Source organism: Branchiostoma lanceolatum, chromosome 17 (genome assembly GCF_035083965.1).
Source record: "Branchiostoma lanceolatum isolate klBraLanc5 chromosome 17, klBraLanc5.hap2, whole genome shotgun sequence".
NCBI lineage: Eukaryota > Metazoa > Chordata > Leptocardii > Amphioxiformes > Branchiostomatidae > Branchiostoma > Branchiostoma lanceolatum.
Window position 1 is genome coordinate 9,414,851 of NC_089738.1, and position 14,893 is coordinate 9,429,743.

General features: G+C 40.0%; 2 protein-coding genes across 2 annotated transcripts; both read right to left on the bottom strand.

Moving 5' to 3' along the window:
* Positions 1-683: 683 nt before the first annotated feature.
* On the bottom strand, positions 684-9,091 carry LOC136423394 (glycine receptor subunit alpha-4-like). Its single transcript, XM_066411538.1, has 10 exons — positions 9,084-9,091; positions 8,635-8,723; positions 8,167-8,234; positions 7,523-7,743; positions 6,685-6,767; positions 6,308-6,439; positions 5,837-5,915; positions 5,334-5,468; positions 2,997-3,192; positions 684-1,580 (listed from the first exon to the last, which is right to left on the bottom strand). The coding sequence occupies exons 1-10, from the start codon at positions 9,089-9,091 to the stop codon at positions 1,380-1,382; spliced, it is 1,212 nt and encodes a 403-aa protein (XP_066267635.1). The 3' UTR covers positions 684-1,379.
* A 2,770-nt stretch (positions 9,092-11,861) lies between these two features.
* LOC136423599 (galactose-3-O-sulfotransferase 2-like) lies at positions 11,862-13,598 on the bottom strand. The gene is made up of 2 exons (XM_066411826.1): positions 13,291-13,598; positions 11,862-13,010 (listed from the first exon to the last, which is right to left on the bottom strand). Exons 1-2 carry the CDS (start codon positions 13,533-13,535, stop codon positions 11,936-11,938), a joined length of 1,320 nt encoding a protein of 439 aa, XP_066267923.1. The 5' UTR covers positions 13,536-13,598; the 3' UTR covers positions 11,862-11,935.
* Between the last annotated feature and the right edge of the window lie 1,295 nt (positions 13,599-14,893).

A 14,893-nucleotide genomic window follows, 5' to 3' on the forward strand; every position in this document is an offset into this window, starting at 1 on the left:
AATCTACAAAACCAATTCATCGAGACGCTATGAAGTAGAACTCTAAAGAGCATTAACAACTGTGTCTGTTTCCAACTTCTTACATTGTGTCTGTCTGACCGCCTTGCCTACATTTGTCAAGACTGCTAGCTGTGCTCAGAATATAATCTCCATGATATTTACAAGGTCTAAAACTGTCAGAAGTTAATCAGCTTCCTCGTATACTGTAAATGCATTTAAGTTCGTGTTGTTTTTATTTCGCGCTAAGGGGAACATGGAGTGTTCGCGGTGGTTTTAAGTTCGCTGGAGGGCTATAGTCACATACTGCTACAGTATTGTACTAAAATGTTCTCGGTGGTTTTAAGTTCGTGGTGAAACGGTCGCCGCAAAAACCGTAAACATAAAACCACCGCCAACATTTCTGCATTTACAGTATCATTGCAGACGCTCCTGTGACATCCGTAGGGTATATAGAAAATCGCTATTAATCAAAGAACTTGTTTTTGCCTTGCCAGCGGTTTGTAGACACCTACGTGACTTTAGAATATGTGAGTAGAAGACAAATTGAGACCCAAACGCAGCAATAGGCGGGTGGCTATAAGATAGATATATATGTCGCAACATCTTTGGCGCCAGGTAAAAGTGTAGATATAGTGAATGAGATAAAAGTGCCTGTTGGGCACAAATTACAAAGAAAAAATCTGTTTTGGACGCTCTAAAAGTTTATTTCTACATCAATCTTGTAAGGCTATGTGGAGATAGCCTGCTTCTTATTTGTATGAGCGATCACCTAGAAAGGTTTTGTATAAGTTTACTGTACAACTAAGGTAATGCTAACAAAGCACACAGAATTCACACTAGTATTTCGGTTCGATTCCTAGATGGCAATAAGGATCAAAGTGACCATAAGTTGGAAAAGACATCTAACGTTACATATGCGATTTTCAGTGAAAGGAATTTTGATGATATTGAGGTAGACTTCAAAACATTATACACATATCATGCAGCATATGTCAATGTAGTTCACGATATAGGTATTCTCACGATTTAAACTTTTACAAACTATGCCTTCTTCACACAATAACAAAATACATATTCTCCGATCTATAGCTAAATGCTATTGTAGCTTAGCTCCATTAAATAGCATACGTAACTTTCATCATATTACAACTACCACAAATTACAAACAAACTATAATGACAAAGGTAGATTTTTAAAAATTATCTTCTATGAATATTTCTTTCAAAACTTGGATAACACTAATATGATATATCGTATACATACACGAAGGCTAATCGCAAGTGCACGATTGTAGTGTTGAATAATGATAATACGTACAGTGATATCGACAGATGATACGTACACTAATAAACATTTGTAGTACATTGTACACTAGAGAATTATGAAGTAGAGTAATTGCTGAGATAAACTCCCCAGTAGAAACCATTGAAGATCATGAACGACAGAGGAAACCCAATCTTTGAGAATAGGTCTATTCTTGTGGCTGCGGTCATCCCGTCCATCCCCTGTGGAGGGCCTTCCCCTGGTACCGTTTGAAACTCTGTGGGACCGGCGTCAGCTCGGGAACACCTCCCGTTAGCCTAAAATGAACCAAAAGTTCGTGAATGATTATTATGTTTACAACTCAAAATTTCCTTTGCAGTTCCTCTTCTTTTCAAATGTATAGACGTTAGAAACTCCTCCAGTAATTGTAAAATCCCATTGTCATCCCATACTACTACACCATATTGTATAAGATAGACTAGTACACCACATAGACGGATTAGCCTGATAGAATGTTATCTATGTACCAGTAAATGCCATACTTTGTACCTTGTACAATTGTTGCGCAATAAAGTTATTATTATTATTATGTTTCATTAGGATTTATGTTACAATTCCAATTTCTTCTTTCGTTAGTTTTTCTTAGTTTTGATTATAGCTAATTGTGTAAAAATTCCATTTTGTGTACTTTAGGGGAGGCCCCCGAAAAGAGGTATAGGCTTCTGGCCTCCCCTGCATGTATTCTTTGCTCTATTTATCTTTTGTTTTATATTGTACATACGCGAATAAACAATAAACAAAACAATAAACAATAATTTCATCAGGTTGGCGAATGACTGAATAACAATGTTTTTGATTCACAACCACATGTGTATCCGTAAAAGGAATGAAATACAAAAATCCACAGTTTTTGTCTGTAGATTTTGGTTCAAAGACAATGTTCTTAAATCACAACCACATAAACAACAAGAGCAAACTTTTCCATGGCCACCTGTCATCTTTTTCAGGGTAATTCTAATTGGTTCACTTTGCACTGCAGCTAGGTGTCGCTGCTAACAATGCGGTCCCAAACGTAGAGTATTGTGACACATAGATACATGTATTGTTAAAAGGCAGTCAACGTCAGCCCTTGTTAGATATATGGCTGAGAATAAAGAACTTTGATAGGAACTGTAATTTGGTACAGTGAACTTTTGTTTTCCCCTCCTTTTACGTATACGGATATTCAAGGATAGAATATCGAGGTCCTTTATTCACAACCATACACCCGTCACGTTTAACACGAACCGACGTTTCGATGACCGCTAGCTCATGTCGTCATACGTGGTTGTGAATGCAAAACTTTGATATTCAGGCATTCACTAACCTATTCACGGATCTTCAAGGCCAGTTTTAAAGGCGCCTTTTCTTGGCAGATACAGACATGAATGTAGATGCACGTGCCCTAGTTGAATAGTTTCCTTTGCTATAGAGATACCTAGGCCTTGTCATTCTATTTAACGATTTCAAAATTCACAGCGATTACACATTTTGCTTTATTGTATACAGGAATAGTGTTGTGGGTTGTTATGCCATGTTTTATCACTTAAATTCTTGTTACAAGGTTTAGGGTCTATGAATTTGAAAATTATATGCATATTATCTTTTTTGCACACCTTCTTTTCCGCCCGATCGCGTTAGCTGTGTTAGCTTAGTAGATCACAGTAAGCTAAATTTTCATAAGCGTCCCTTACCCTCATGTTCTGTACAGAGTTGAGTTCGTATGTTGACTTCCTGGATCTTCGTGGAATTCGTAGACATTCCGCTAGGGAGCGCAGTCGATCCTTCCGCAGTGAGAAGTGATAGGCCAGGGAGAACTCGACCAGCGCCGCGAACACATAGATGGTGCAAACCAGCATCCAGATGTCAATGGACCGGATGTAGGAGAACCTATATGGAATAAATGATTGATTAAATGATTGCTTGAATCAATGAACGAATGATTTTTTTATATAAATGACAATATATATTTTTGTATACATGACAATCATTCTCTTTGTATGTAACTTTACGTATGAGACCGCATTGTTAGCAGCGACACCTAGCTGCAGTGTGGAATAATACTAGTCAGTATTGCCCTGAGGAATTTGACAGAAGGTCAACTAAACGTCAACTGTTGCTGTACATATATACTGGTTATCTTCGCCGTGTACTTTAGTACTCGGGGAAGATTATGTTTTCGATTGAGCCAGCTGTTTGGTGGGTCTGTATGTATGTCAAGAGCATAACTCAAGAGACCTTTGATGAATCTTTATGATTTTTAGTAGGTGTGTAGTGGTTGTGCAAAGGAAGGTCAAGTTCAAAAATGGTTCAACCTTGCGTTTTTCAACAGTACTGCAGCGGACTTTTAATTTTTGTGCGTTTGTATGTTGGCAAAAAAAGTGACGGAAACGTTGATGGATCTTCATGATTTTTTGCAGGTGTGTAGATGTTGTATAAACGGAGGTCAAGTTCAAAAATGGTTCTCCTGGCATTTTCCGTCGGTACTGCAGCGGGCTTTGTGTGGATGTGTATTTCTTGTGGACAACATAACTCAAGAAGCTGTTGATGGATCTGTATGATATTTAGTGGATGGGTAGGGTTTATAGAAAGGAAGGTCAAGTTCGATAATGGGCCTTCTAGCGGGTACCTAAGGTACTGCAGCGGAGCTTCAAAATTTAGTGTCATATTTTCTGAAAGTGCCATGGTCATGATAGTTGTGTGGTAGATAGTTCATGCCACAAGAAGTAAGTTCTGTAAGTTTGGGCACCCTAGCGGCTTGTTTAGAACTGCAGTGGGTGTTTTTGTTTTGACATTCGATCAGGTATTACTTGAGAAGGGGTGAAGAGATTGTCGTGAAGTTTTGTATGTAGAGAGCTCAGATGGTGCTTTACACAATCGATGTCTAATTATAGAAAACAGGAGCTAATCTGCAGAATTAGTAAGGATAATTGTAAATCCATTACATTCCATAATGGGGCAGCGTTCCCGAAACAGGCCAGCAGAAGGCCTTGCCAGGAAGTATAAATAAACAGATGGGGTACATAAATAAACAAATGGGGCAGTCTCACTACAATTCAAGCAGATGTGTGGGTCCGGTTGGTTTTAAAAATGTTCAGTTTCGGCATTTTTGTCCAACACACGGTTGGAGACATAACGGAAAGGGAACAAAATAGAAAGCCTTACAAAACACCTAAAAACATGTGAATAACCAGCCGGGCCACTCTTCTGCTCAAAGAGAACCTAGCATCGTATGTAGTAGTAGTAGTAACGTTAGACTGGTTTATTCGTCATCATCTGACAGACAGGCCTCATGGCAGCCGGTATAAGGCTGAATTGCGGTGCTAAATACGACATATTGCGAGGCTAAATACAACATAGGGCATTGCGTGTTACAAATTAGGCAACGATTAAAAGTTTCCATGAATATCAGTTAAAACAATTGATAAGTCTATTTGAAATATTGCACAATCATTCAGTTAGAGTTTGACTCCGAACAAGCAGGACGCGGTCGGTATACAACATTACAATGTTTTCTAGAGTTCATATCATGAGTACATCCAAAAGTTTATATATATATATATATATATATATATATATATATATATATATATATATATATATATTACAACAACAGTGTGAATAGAGTCATGTTTGTTTAGAGTTCATTGAGCAGTTCATTAATGGTAGGAATTGCGCTCGTCCTGTAGCGCTTTGACCCAGAGGGTTGCTGGTACCGGATACCGGATACTAGTCCTGTACCACCAAATGTTTTTTATCCCTATCTAGACTGGACTCATTCTACCCCCTCCCCCCTCATAACTTCCAAACGGTATGGTGTATGATCAAATTTGCAGGGGGTGATAGCATGTAAATATTAATCACCCTTCACAATAAGCCTTGATTATTTGGCGAAGATAATGTGTTCGTGGAACTCTAGTTGTTAATAAAGAGCCATCCCATGAATGAAGATGGTTTGCTGTAACAATAGACTTTGCTAATAAGATGTAGAATGTCTGATTCAAGTATTTTTGAAAGAAAGTTTGACTCACTTTGGCAGAGAGCTTCTGGACACCGTGGTCAGTGTCGTTGCCGTCAGGACAGTTGTGATGCCCAACGCAACCCGAGCAGGTGCCTGATTCGGACTGATCCAGAATGTCAGCCAGGACAGGCACACGATCAAAACACTGCGGAGGACGAAATTCCGCCAGATTATTACCTCTGAACAAACCAGAGCTGTTCTGCTGCAGTACCAAGGTCACACTCCAGGGGACCAATACCAACCTATATATCAAACATCATTAGAGGTTCTAAAGTTATGCTGACCATAGATATCAAGAAACACAAACACACGCACGCGCGCCAAAAACGATACCTCAATTCATAATGGTGGTAATTATTATTACAGCTATTTCTAGTAAACGATGGGCACGGTGCTGAAAATATAACCATTCAAAGCTATGAGAAGATATTCTTCTAGAATAGATAGTTTAAAATGCGCCTATTTAAAGAAGACCTTTACACTAGAGTTGACAGCGTTTCTAAACGTACGTACCTTGGAACGTAGGTTTGTATCAGGTAGTACCCGAGCTGTCGAACTAGCTTGAATTTGACCTCGATGCAACTGAACGATCCTGCAATGTACCGAAACATGACATTCATTTTCAATACATTTCACTTGCAAATAATACATAATGGTTTTGTTGTAGACACTAGCTCTATGCTTCCCACTTTCTTTGTTGAAAAACATTACGGATGAAAGAGTGTTATAAGGACGTTCACGATCATAAGTACGCATGCGCAAGGTCAAAGGTGAAGGTCCCTGCGACATAAACATTGTCATGCAAATCGACCGACGGAACCGAGACAAGAACTGTTTAACCTGTTTAATGGCCTTCAAAATTGATCTTGCGCATGCGTACTCAGAATCATGAACGTCTTTATTGTCTTCCGTAGCACATTTTCATTCAGACGAAAAAAACTGCATTCATACAATTCAAAAACACATCGTTAGGCTTGTACTAACCTATTGTGTAGTTCCCTGTACAGTCGCGAGAGGTCCATCCTGAAATGGCATACTCCGGGAGTTCTATGGCCGGATTGAACTCCACGGCGGGCTCCGACCACTCAATTATCAAATCCTTTGTTGTGTAGCCGTCTGTAACAAGTGTAGATTACATTTTTGCACAATATTGGAACAAAACGATATGATAATGCACGATATTGTCTATTTTTCTAGAGCAGAGAAAAAGTGAACCGAATTACTAGTAGTTTATAAAAGGTGTGCAGAAGTCAGCGGAAAACTTAACGTTTTCCTAAAATTGGAAAACATACAAAACCACAACAATCTTATAAAGGCATCTCATGTTGAAAACTGTTCATGAGAAAATTCAGTTTACTTACAGCTTGCTATTTGGAAGGTACACGTCTGGCTGTCAAACGGATACATGTGGAACTGCATTGGACAGGAACCTATCACCGTCTTTCTACAAATAAGGGCAAAAAATGCGGAGAACAATTACAACAATGTTTATGGAAAATATGAAGATATGTGCATTGTTTTATCATGTAAATGTTACAACACAAGTTTGAAATATATCTAAGTTTTGCATGTTTCACACTCTGTTCATCAGTTGCGTTGAGAAAAAAGTACTTTACGTAAAATCAAATGATAAAAAGGCATATGTGGTTAACCAGTTATTGATAAGTACTATAAGATTTTGATTTGAGTTTGATAGACCTTTAGATATATACTATATGCTTTGGGGAGCTTCTGTTAAACCGGGTTAGGTTTTAACTTTTGTGGGTGTGGCGTAGCCAGCTGTCAGCCAATCAGAGAATTGCCTAAATGCTTTCCTTAAGGTAAAGCCGGTTGTCTGATTGGCTGACAGCTGTTAAAAAGCCCAGCCTACAAAAGTGAAAACCTCAACACGGTTTAGCAGAGCCTCTCCAAAGTATATATGATATAATCAGCGGGCAAGGCTCTGAGTAAGAGGATGGTAGCCTTCGTTGCGGACTTCTTTCTGCTGTTTTCTTTTCAAATATCTAAAATATTATCGTTTTCTTACTACATTATTTTTCTTATTACGGGTCTAGAGGTACGCAGGTAATACGAAAAATATAATAAGAAAACGGTAGATTAAAACTCAGAAGTTTCTCGATTAAGCCTCCTTGCTTAAAAGAAAACAGCCGGTGGGAGTCTGCAACCGAGGCTATGGGAATGGACGCATTTCAGACTAACTTTTCGCCGAAGAAGATGTCCCCTGACGGCCAGATCCACAGCGCCTTAGCGTGGTCAGTGGACGCACGGAAATTTGCGTCCTTCTCGTTGACAAAGTAGATACTCGGGGTCCAGATGTCGCTAGAGTCCACGTTGTGCAGTTCGATGTTGTCGTTCAGGTCTGGGAACTCAAAACGTGGGTCGTTCCACCACTGACGCAGGTAAAACGTCATCACGTAGTCCTGCACAGAGGTTTACATACAATTGTTCATTTTCAAAATTTATAAAGAGATATGTATATCTTAAACGGGTCACTGCAGCTGCGGCACGTTGGCGACCTCGCTGCGGCCGAGCGATTGGACAGAGTGCTTAACGAATTTCATCAATAAAAACGGAATCTTTTGCGCTTTGTGCGTTTTGTGGTCTTATTAATCATACTTTTTGCACAATATTCCCATCGTAGTCAAGAGTAACACAAATCTAATTAAGGACGCAGGGAGGCCGCCAACGTGCCGCAGTTCAATGAAACACCCGCTTTACAACATTCGTGGTATTGAAAATGAATGCATGTAGGTTTTACATGTAGGCTAAAGTATTTGTCAATGGTTGACTAATTATAAACACAAGTTGGCTATCTAAGAAGACACTTTAGTTTAGATACTTACCATTTTAATCTCTGAAAAAGACCCCATACTTGCAATGTAGAGTTGCACTTGGACTACAGTTGGTTTCCCTGTGAAGTAATTAAAGTAAAAAACATCAGTCTTCAGATTTAGAATTGTGTATTGTCATTAATTATGTAAATTGGGTATCATTTGCATGATTGACATCTGTCGATAACCATCTCTTTCAGACTGCATACAATACTATATCACTAGGCTCATCCCTGAGGCGTCGCCAAAACACTAGGTTTGCTTCTTTTTATAGGTGAGTAGCAATATATATTTAAAGAAGAAACCCACACCACTTCTTCCTGACATCTAAAGGTAAATGCCTCTAAAAAATCAAGATCATAGCATGTCCAGGAAAAAAAGATACAACAACGGAAACTTCTTCTTCAGTACCAAGGACGGCCGCCAGGAGAGAGATGCCAAGAAACAATATCTCCATTTTTTTCTCGAATAGGTGATTACCTCCAAAATCAGGCCGCACTCTCCCATCGTAGGTCTCTAGTTTGTCGAATACAGCCTGGGCCAGGATGGTGTCGTTATGATGATGTACGCTAAGGGATTAGACATAAACCGTTACAACATGCACAAACACACTCAAGTCATATCATTCAATACATCAACTTGGTTTGATATAAAATATAACGCTTTTGAAAGCTTTATATATGGATTGTCACGTATATGTTGAAGAATCGTGGGTAAGCATTGAACATTACCTAGATACCCAACCCGATGGTATTGTTCTCTGTGTACGATATAAAATTACAATGGTGAGATAGGAATTGAAAATATGGCAACACATGTCTTGTAGCTATTCATCACAATGAGCAGAAACGTTGAACGGTGTAACGTTACGACATGGGGCAACATCATTTCAAGTAATTTTGACGCAAAATTGTGTTTTGACAACTTACTGTGTCATAATGAACACAAAGTTGGACGGTGTACCATAATTTGATTACATAAAGCAATATAATAATTTGAAAACTTACTTTATGTGCGATTCTGCATTTACGCAATTTTCTATTCCTGTAGACAAAAACATCAGTTATTGGCGGAGATTACAACCAAAATTGTAATTCATAATCAAAACAAATGCTTTTTGTACAATTCCATGTATGTATACAATGTTCTTTTACTCACCAAGAAGGCAGATGTGGATAAGAAAGATGGAAGCAAAGAATTCCAAACGCTGAGGCCGCTGCATCATGGCTGTGTCTTTGCTCTGCAATCGGAGAAATGGATCGGAAACATAGAAATGTTGCCGGACAAGCTATAAAACTTAACCTAGAGAGTTAAAATAATCGTTATTGTGTTCAGAACAAACATACAATCACAAGATAAATGATAACAAATTCCTAGGAAAACCCATTTTCTGGATTTGGGCACGGCAAGGTAAAAAGTAATATCCTGTGCGTTGGACTGTTCATGCACCGCAACTGCTTTTAAAAACTCTTTATCATTATCTGATTGACACGGGAAATTACTCACTAGCATATCGTACTTATCGATTATTGCACTTTACATGTTTATACATGTACTACTTATTACAGCGTGAGAAAGTCCCGTGGGTTAACGTTTTTCCAGCCAACAGTATTTCTTGTTCTGAAAGAATCCTGAAACAAGTAGAGAAATATCCAATATCCAACAAATTACAGTGAATGTCTCATAGAATACTTTGGTATTAGCATACATTTACTCTCAATGTCAATGCTAATGGAGGGGGTCGTTTACGTCATTCGCGGTGTCATGGACGACCGACAGTGGCAAATAAGCATGTTATAACATTTCTTGAGCCATTCATCTCCAAAATGGGTCCCTAAACGCGTGCTAAGCGGTCATTCGTGACGGGAAATCTCTAGAACGGCTCAACCATAACCTGGCATTATCATCATAACAACGCAAGGCACTATCACAGGTAGTCGGGCATGAAAACTATTACTTGACCTCAACAGGCCGGCCCAAAACTTCTGTATCAAATCAAAATGGCTGTGACTTGATCTCGCCACAACTACAAAGACATGAAAACGTCTACTTCTCTTCTTAACCGGCAAGCCGTGTCAGCTTAGCCCAAAGATTCTGGCCCTACCCTCACCAAGCCATACCACAACTACTAAAGCGTGAAGAATGTTAGCAATGTTTTGGTTGATGCATTTTGTCTCCACTTTCCTTGCAAAAGGGGGGCGTGTTGAGTGAGCATATAAAGCCCTTACAACGCACAACATTCTAGAGTAGTAAGTACTGTATTGTGTTTAGTATCTTCGAGCGCAAATTGTAAAAATTCCATTTTCCTTTTGCAAGACTACTGACAAATGCTCTATTCATTTCTATAACCAGCTAGCTCCAGATAAACTACTCTTCACGTTAACTGCGTGTTTAGTTACGCTCTTGAAACGCAAGAATCAAAATGACTTGGCTGATTTCTTGGGGGAAAACTATGATGGATAAAACCCCACCGAACACATGTACAACAACTTACCTTATGTCCAAGACTGGTTCTATCTTTCCTTAAATGGTAGCCCGGTCAGTTCTGGCAGCTTACATGGTGGTGCGGTCCAAATCCTCAGGTAAAATTACCGGCTATAGGCTTACTTAGCTGTCTTACATGCCAGAGATACGTGTATACCGTATACGCGTATATATACGTGCATACCAGCCTCAAGAAATTACTGTGAATCGGCCACCTTACGAACTAACAAAATGGTTTAGTAGATCCTGACGTAAAAATGTTTCCCAGTCCCTTGAAAAAACAAGCAGTCCATTCCCAGTGCTGTCTCACCAAACTGTGCACCCTCTCGGACAGTACCACTAGCGTGCGACCCTTTGTTCACGGTGGCTTACCTTTCATCCAGTCCTTTTCTGTGTAAGAGCGTGGCGTGTTTATGGTGTGTTAGGTTTCTATGTGCATTGTATATGTTGAATACTAGCTCGCACTTTTGTGACCGATGGAAAGTTACCTATGGTAATGATTACGTATTCTATTCTCTTCATAGCACTGGTGTTGTTGGTCTGGTGTTTTAAGTTACATTTACCATCGCAGCTGTTTTGATAATCAAAATTAGAATTATGTAGAAATAGGTTTGCGTTTGTAAAAATGTTCTCTTTTTTTGCTTTACATGGCACAAAAATGACAGCGCTGGCTATGACCGCGGGTAAACCTAAATCGGGTGTTCCAAGGCGGCTTGTTCTGTCTCGTCATTGACCTGCGTCCGTGGATCGAACATGATTCTTAATTCAAAGTTTCTTTTCATCCATTTTTGCCCCAAAGCGCCAGCGGCTACTTATATCGGTGAGAAGCAGTACTCCAGTCAGAAGCTCTGAAGAAGGTGTCTGACAGACACCGAAACGTCAGCAGGTGAGATTACCTGGATGTGTTAAATGTCACTGGATTTGACCAACCAAGTAAACAACATCGTTGACAAGTATATCCATCTGATTTAATCGCCATATTTATTTGACATGATCCGTCAAAACATTCATATAGGTATTTTGCATATCGGCTACTATGTACATTGTAGCCTCCATAGCAGGCTCTTTGGGCTCTTTGGGGGGCTTTTGCTGATGACTTCTTTTTGTACTGGGTCATTTGTGCAGCCAGCCCGTTACTATTATATCATTAGGCTCGGTAGAGGCCTGCAGCACAAAAGACCCAGTACAAAAAGTCATCACCAAAAAAAAGGCCTAGAAAGCCTGATATGGAGGCTAGCAGCTTTGTTAGTAACCATCCAATGGAAATATACAAATCAAAGGAATCTAAACTTGATCCTTAATTCTTTTTTGGAGCCTTTTCATAGAATCGTTGGAACAGTTTATCTCTGATAGCAAGGTCCCATTGCCATCTCTGTTTGCGCAGATTGGAACAGAATTTACGGTCAACGACAAATTCGTCGTTCCAAGACGACGACTTTATACGAAGCCTACTGGTTTGGTTCTTTACTGCACAATATCGCCAGACACTGCCAAGAACCGCCTGAAAATGTCGAACTTCTTCAAGAAAATCTTCACCTTCCTCGCGAATCTTACGCCACAGCGATTGGTTGAAATAGGCATAGAGGGCGTGGTCTACAACGCTCGACAATTTGTAGTTGTCCTCCATTTTCTTGGTGACGATTGTTGTATTGGGACTTTTGTATTTGTAGTTTTTTGCCTTGTATTGGCGGCTGTTGTACAAGATGTCGCTCAGTGTCCAACACAGGTGACGTTTCAGCATAACTAGCGAGTGATCGAAGTACTCCATGATCATGAAAAGTGTAAAATCCCTTTCAATGCCTTGAATGAATTTCTCCACCGCCCGTTGACTGTTACCGATACGTTGTTGTAGCCCCAAATCTTTCGCCATGCAGTTTTTCACGCACACATCATGATAACATTTCTTAGGCTCTACAAAGACGCCGTCCCAGTAAGCTGGGTTCTTCAGATACGTCTGAATGGGAAGCTCTAACGAACGCCCCCTTGCGACTATTCCGGGTAAGTTCTCTTCCAAGTGAAAATAATTGAAGGCAGACTTGATTCTACTGAGTGGGTCTCTAAGGATGGCTACGAAACGCGTGTCTTTTGGCATGAAACGCTCGAAGTTGATTTTATTATAGATGGTGTGGTGAGTGAAGATGCTCCATTTTGTTCCTGGCGGGAGTTCCATGACGTGTTGCGGGCGCATGACGCTTCCACAGCCGATCCAAGGACTGATGGCGTCACGTGGAAGGGCGACGACTAGGTCATGTTCAAATCCGTAGCGCATGAAGATGGCTTGAGTAGTGGAAGAGCCACACTTGTGAACCTTTATGAAGGCTAGGTTTGTGTGGGGTGTGCATGTTTGAGGACTGCTAGGGACGTTCAGCTTTCTACGTGGGGAAAGAAAAATAGGTAATATAGTACATTGGGATTGTCTTTGTAAGGGATACGACTACATATCATTAATGTTACATATACACATACAGTCACATACATATACACATGCGCACAGTGATACACACACACGCATACATACCCACACACATATATACACACAAAAACCGTCACACTAATACATTTACTGGTACTATTCCGCGCTGCAGGTAGGTGTCGCTGCTGACAATGCGGTTCCATACATCATACATGCATATGCATGAGCATGAAACCAACCTTTCTTTTCGAAGACTCAAATTCCTTTCCTTGACTTTGTGGACTCCCGATGACAAGACTCCAAGTCCAGAAGGTTTTCCCAAATGAGTTGGTTTGGGTGTGGTGGCCGTGGGCGGTGGCGTTGTCATGACGACAGTAAGTGACCTCTTGACGACCTCTGCCAGTTGTGGCGTGATGACGACATGGATGAACAGCACGGCCATTACCAGCGACATCGCGTAAACGGTTTGCCGAGCGATGAACATTTTGGGTATAATTCAGAATTCTCAGCTATGTTTTCTTCCAATTTACAACTAGAAACCTGTGGGGAAAAATACAATGAACGCATTTAAACTTGTAGTGGCCTTTTACTATTGCAACACGTACTCTACTAGAATTTCGTCCGAACGTAATCATGATACAATATAACGTTGTTAGATTAAATTCAAGCGTCCACAGTATATAAGCTAGGTCGGAGTTGTTACTGCGCATGTGCAGTGTCAAAGGTGAAGGCCCCCGGCTCGTATATAGTGCTCGCCTGGACATTGTCTAGATTTGCATAACAACTGTCTAGATTTGCATAACAACGCCCCAACTGGCTTTGTTCACGTCTCGGGGGCCTTCACCTTTGACACTGCACATGCGTAGTAACAACTCCGAACTAGCTTATACAGTCTCCTTGGTTTACTTGGTCAAATTGTTTCAATGTTGTATAGGAATACTGTTGTATATGAATACATGTAGATAAATGTATTTGTCGATAAAAGTAGCGTCTGTCCCAAAAATATTTCTATATTCTGAAAGTACACGACCGGCAACCCCTCCATTTACACAGTAACTCAAATTCTTCCCCGTGCCAGCCAAAAAATATGCTATCAACGCATTTCTAGGCACGACAATAGCTGAAGTAGAAGAACTTACCAAAAACGAACTCTGAAGTCATTATAACTACCGCTTATTTCAGTGGAGTTGGTGACAGACGGCAAAACTTGCTGGCTGGAAAAATTCGGTCGCATGAATCAAGTATACCATACAATATGGCGGTCGGCTCTTATCGTTCACAGCTGAGGGAAAATCATACAGATTGACACCTGCTTGAACGAATCCCGACCGATTCTGACTGTCCATCATAATTAGGATTTCAACCAATGACGAAAGCATAACAATAAGTGGTTCGGCCAATGAGATAGTGGCTGTATGTCCGTCAAATATTTGCATTTTATGTCTTTGCCTTGCATTCCTACGTTGACATTATAACAGGTTTGATTTGATTTGATTAGCATCAAAAGCATACGGTCATGGCTACTCAACTATCCGAATGTTGTTACAAAGGGTTAGCCTGATAGCTGTACAATACAAGTGGTAACTGAGGCACAAATAAGATCACTTAAAGGCGTTCACGAAACGCAAGTGACTCAGTTACTAACGTTAACCTAACCGGTGAAATATATGTGATAAAAAGCAACTTTACAAATTTATCAAAAAGCTATATGGCACGATCAATATGCATATACACTATGTAATATTGAAATGGGTCGTTCAGTACGTTATAAGTCTATAAGAGATATTCCATAAATCATAACCTGATTTTTCTTTCTCCGATATACGTATATATTCAGCTATG

What these genes read in the sequence shown, in the direction of transcription:
- LOC136423394 (XM_066411538.1), bottom strand. An exon ending in AGTGCGGCCTGATTTTGGAG is followed by an intron (nt 8,235 to 8,634) that starts GTAATCACCTAT and finishes ATTACTTCACAG; the next exon opens with GGAAACCAACTGTAGTCCAA. An exon ending in CTTTTTCAGAGATTAAAATG is followed by an intron (nt 7,744 to 8,166) that starts GTAAGTATCTAA and finishes ACCTCTGTGCAG; the next exon opens with GACTACGTGATGACGTTTTA.
- LOC136423599 (XM_066411826.1), bottom strand. Translation starts at nt 13,535, where the DNA reads ATGTTCATCGCTCGGCAAACCGTTTACGCGATGTCGCTGGTAATGGCC. An exon ending in TTGAGTCTTCGAAAAGAAAG is followed by an intron (nt 13,011 to 13,290) that starts GTTGGTTTCATG and finishes TTCCCCACGTAG; the next exon opens with AAAGCTGAACGTCCCTAGCA.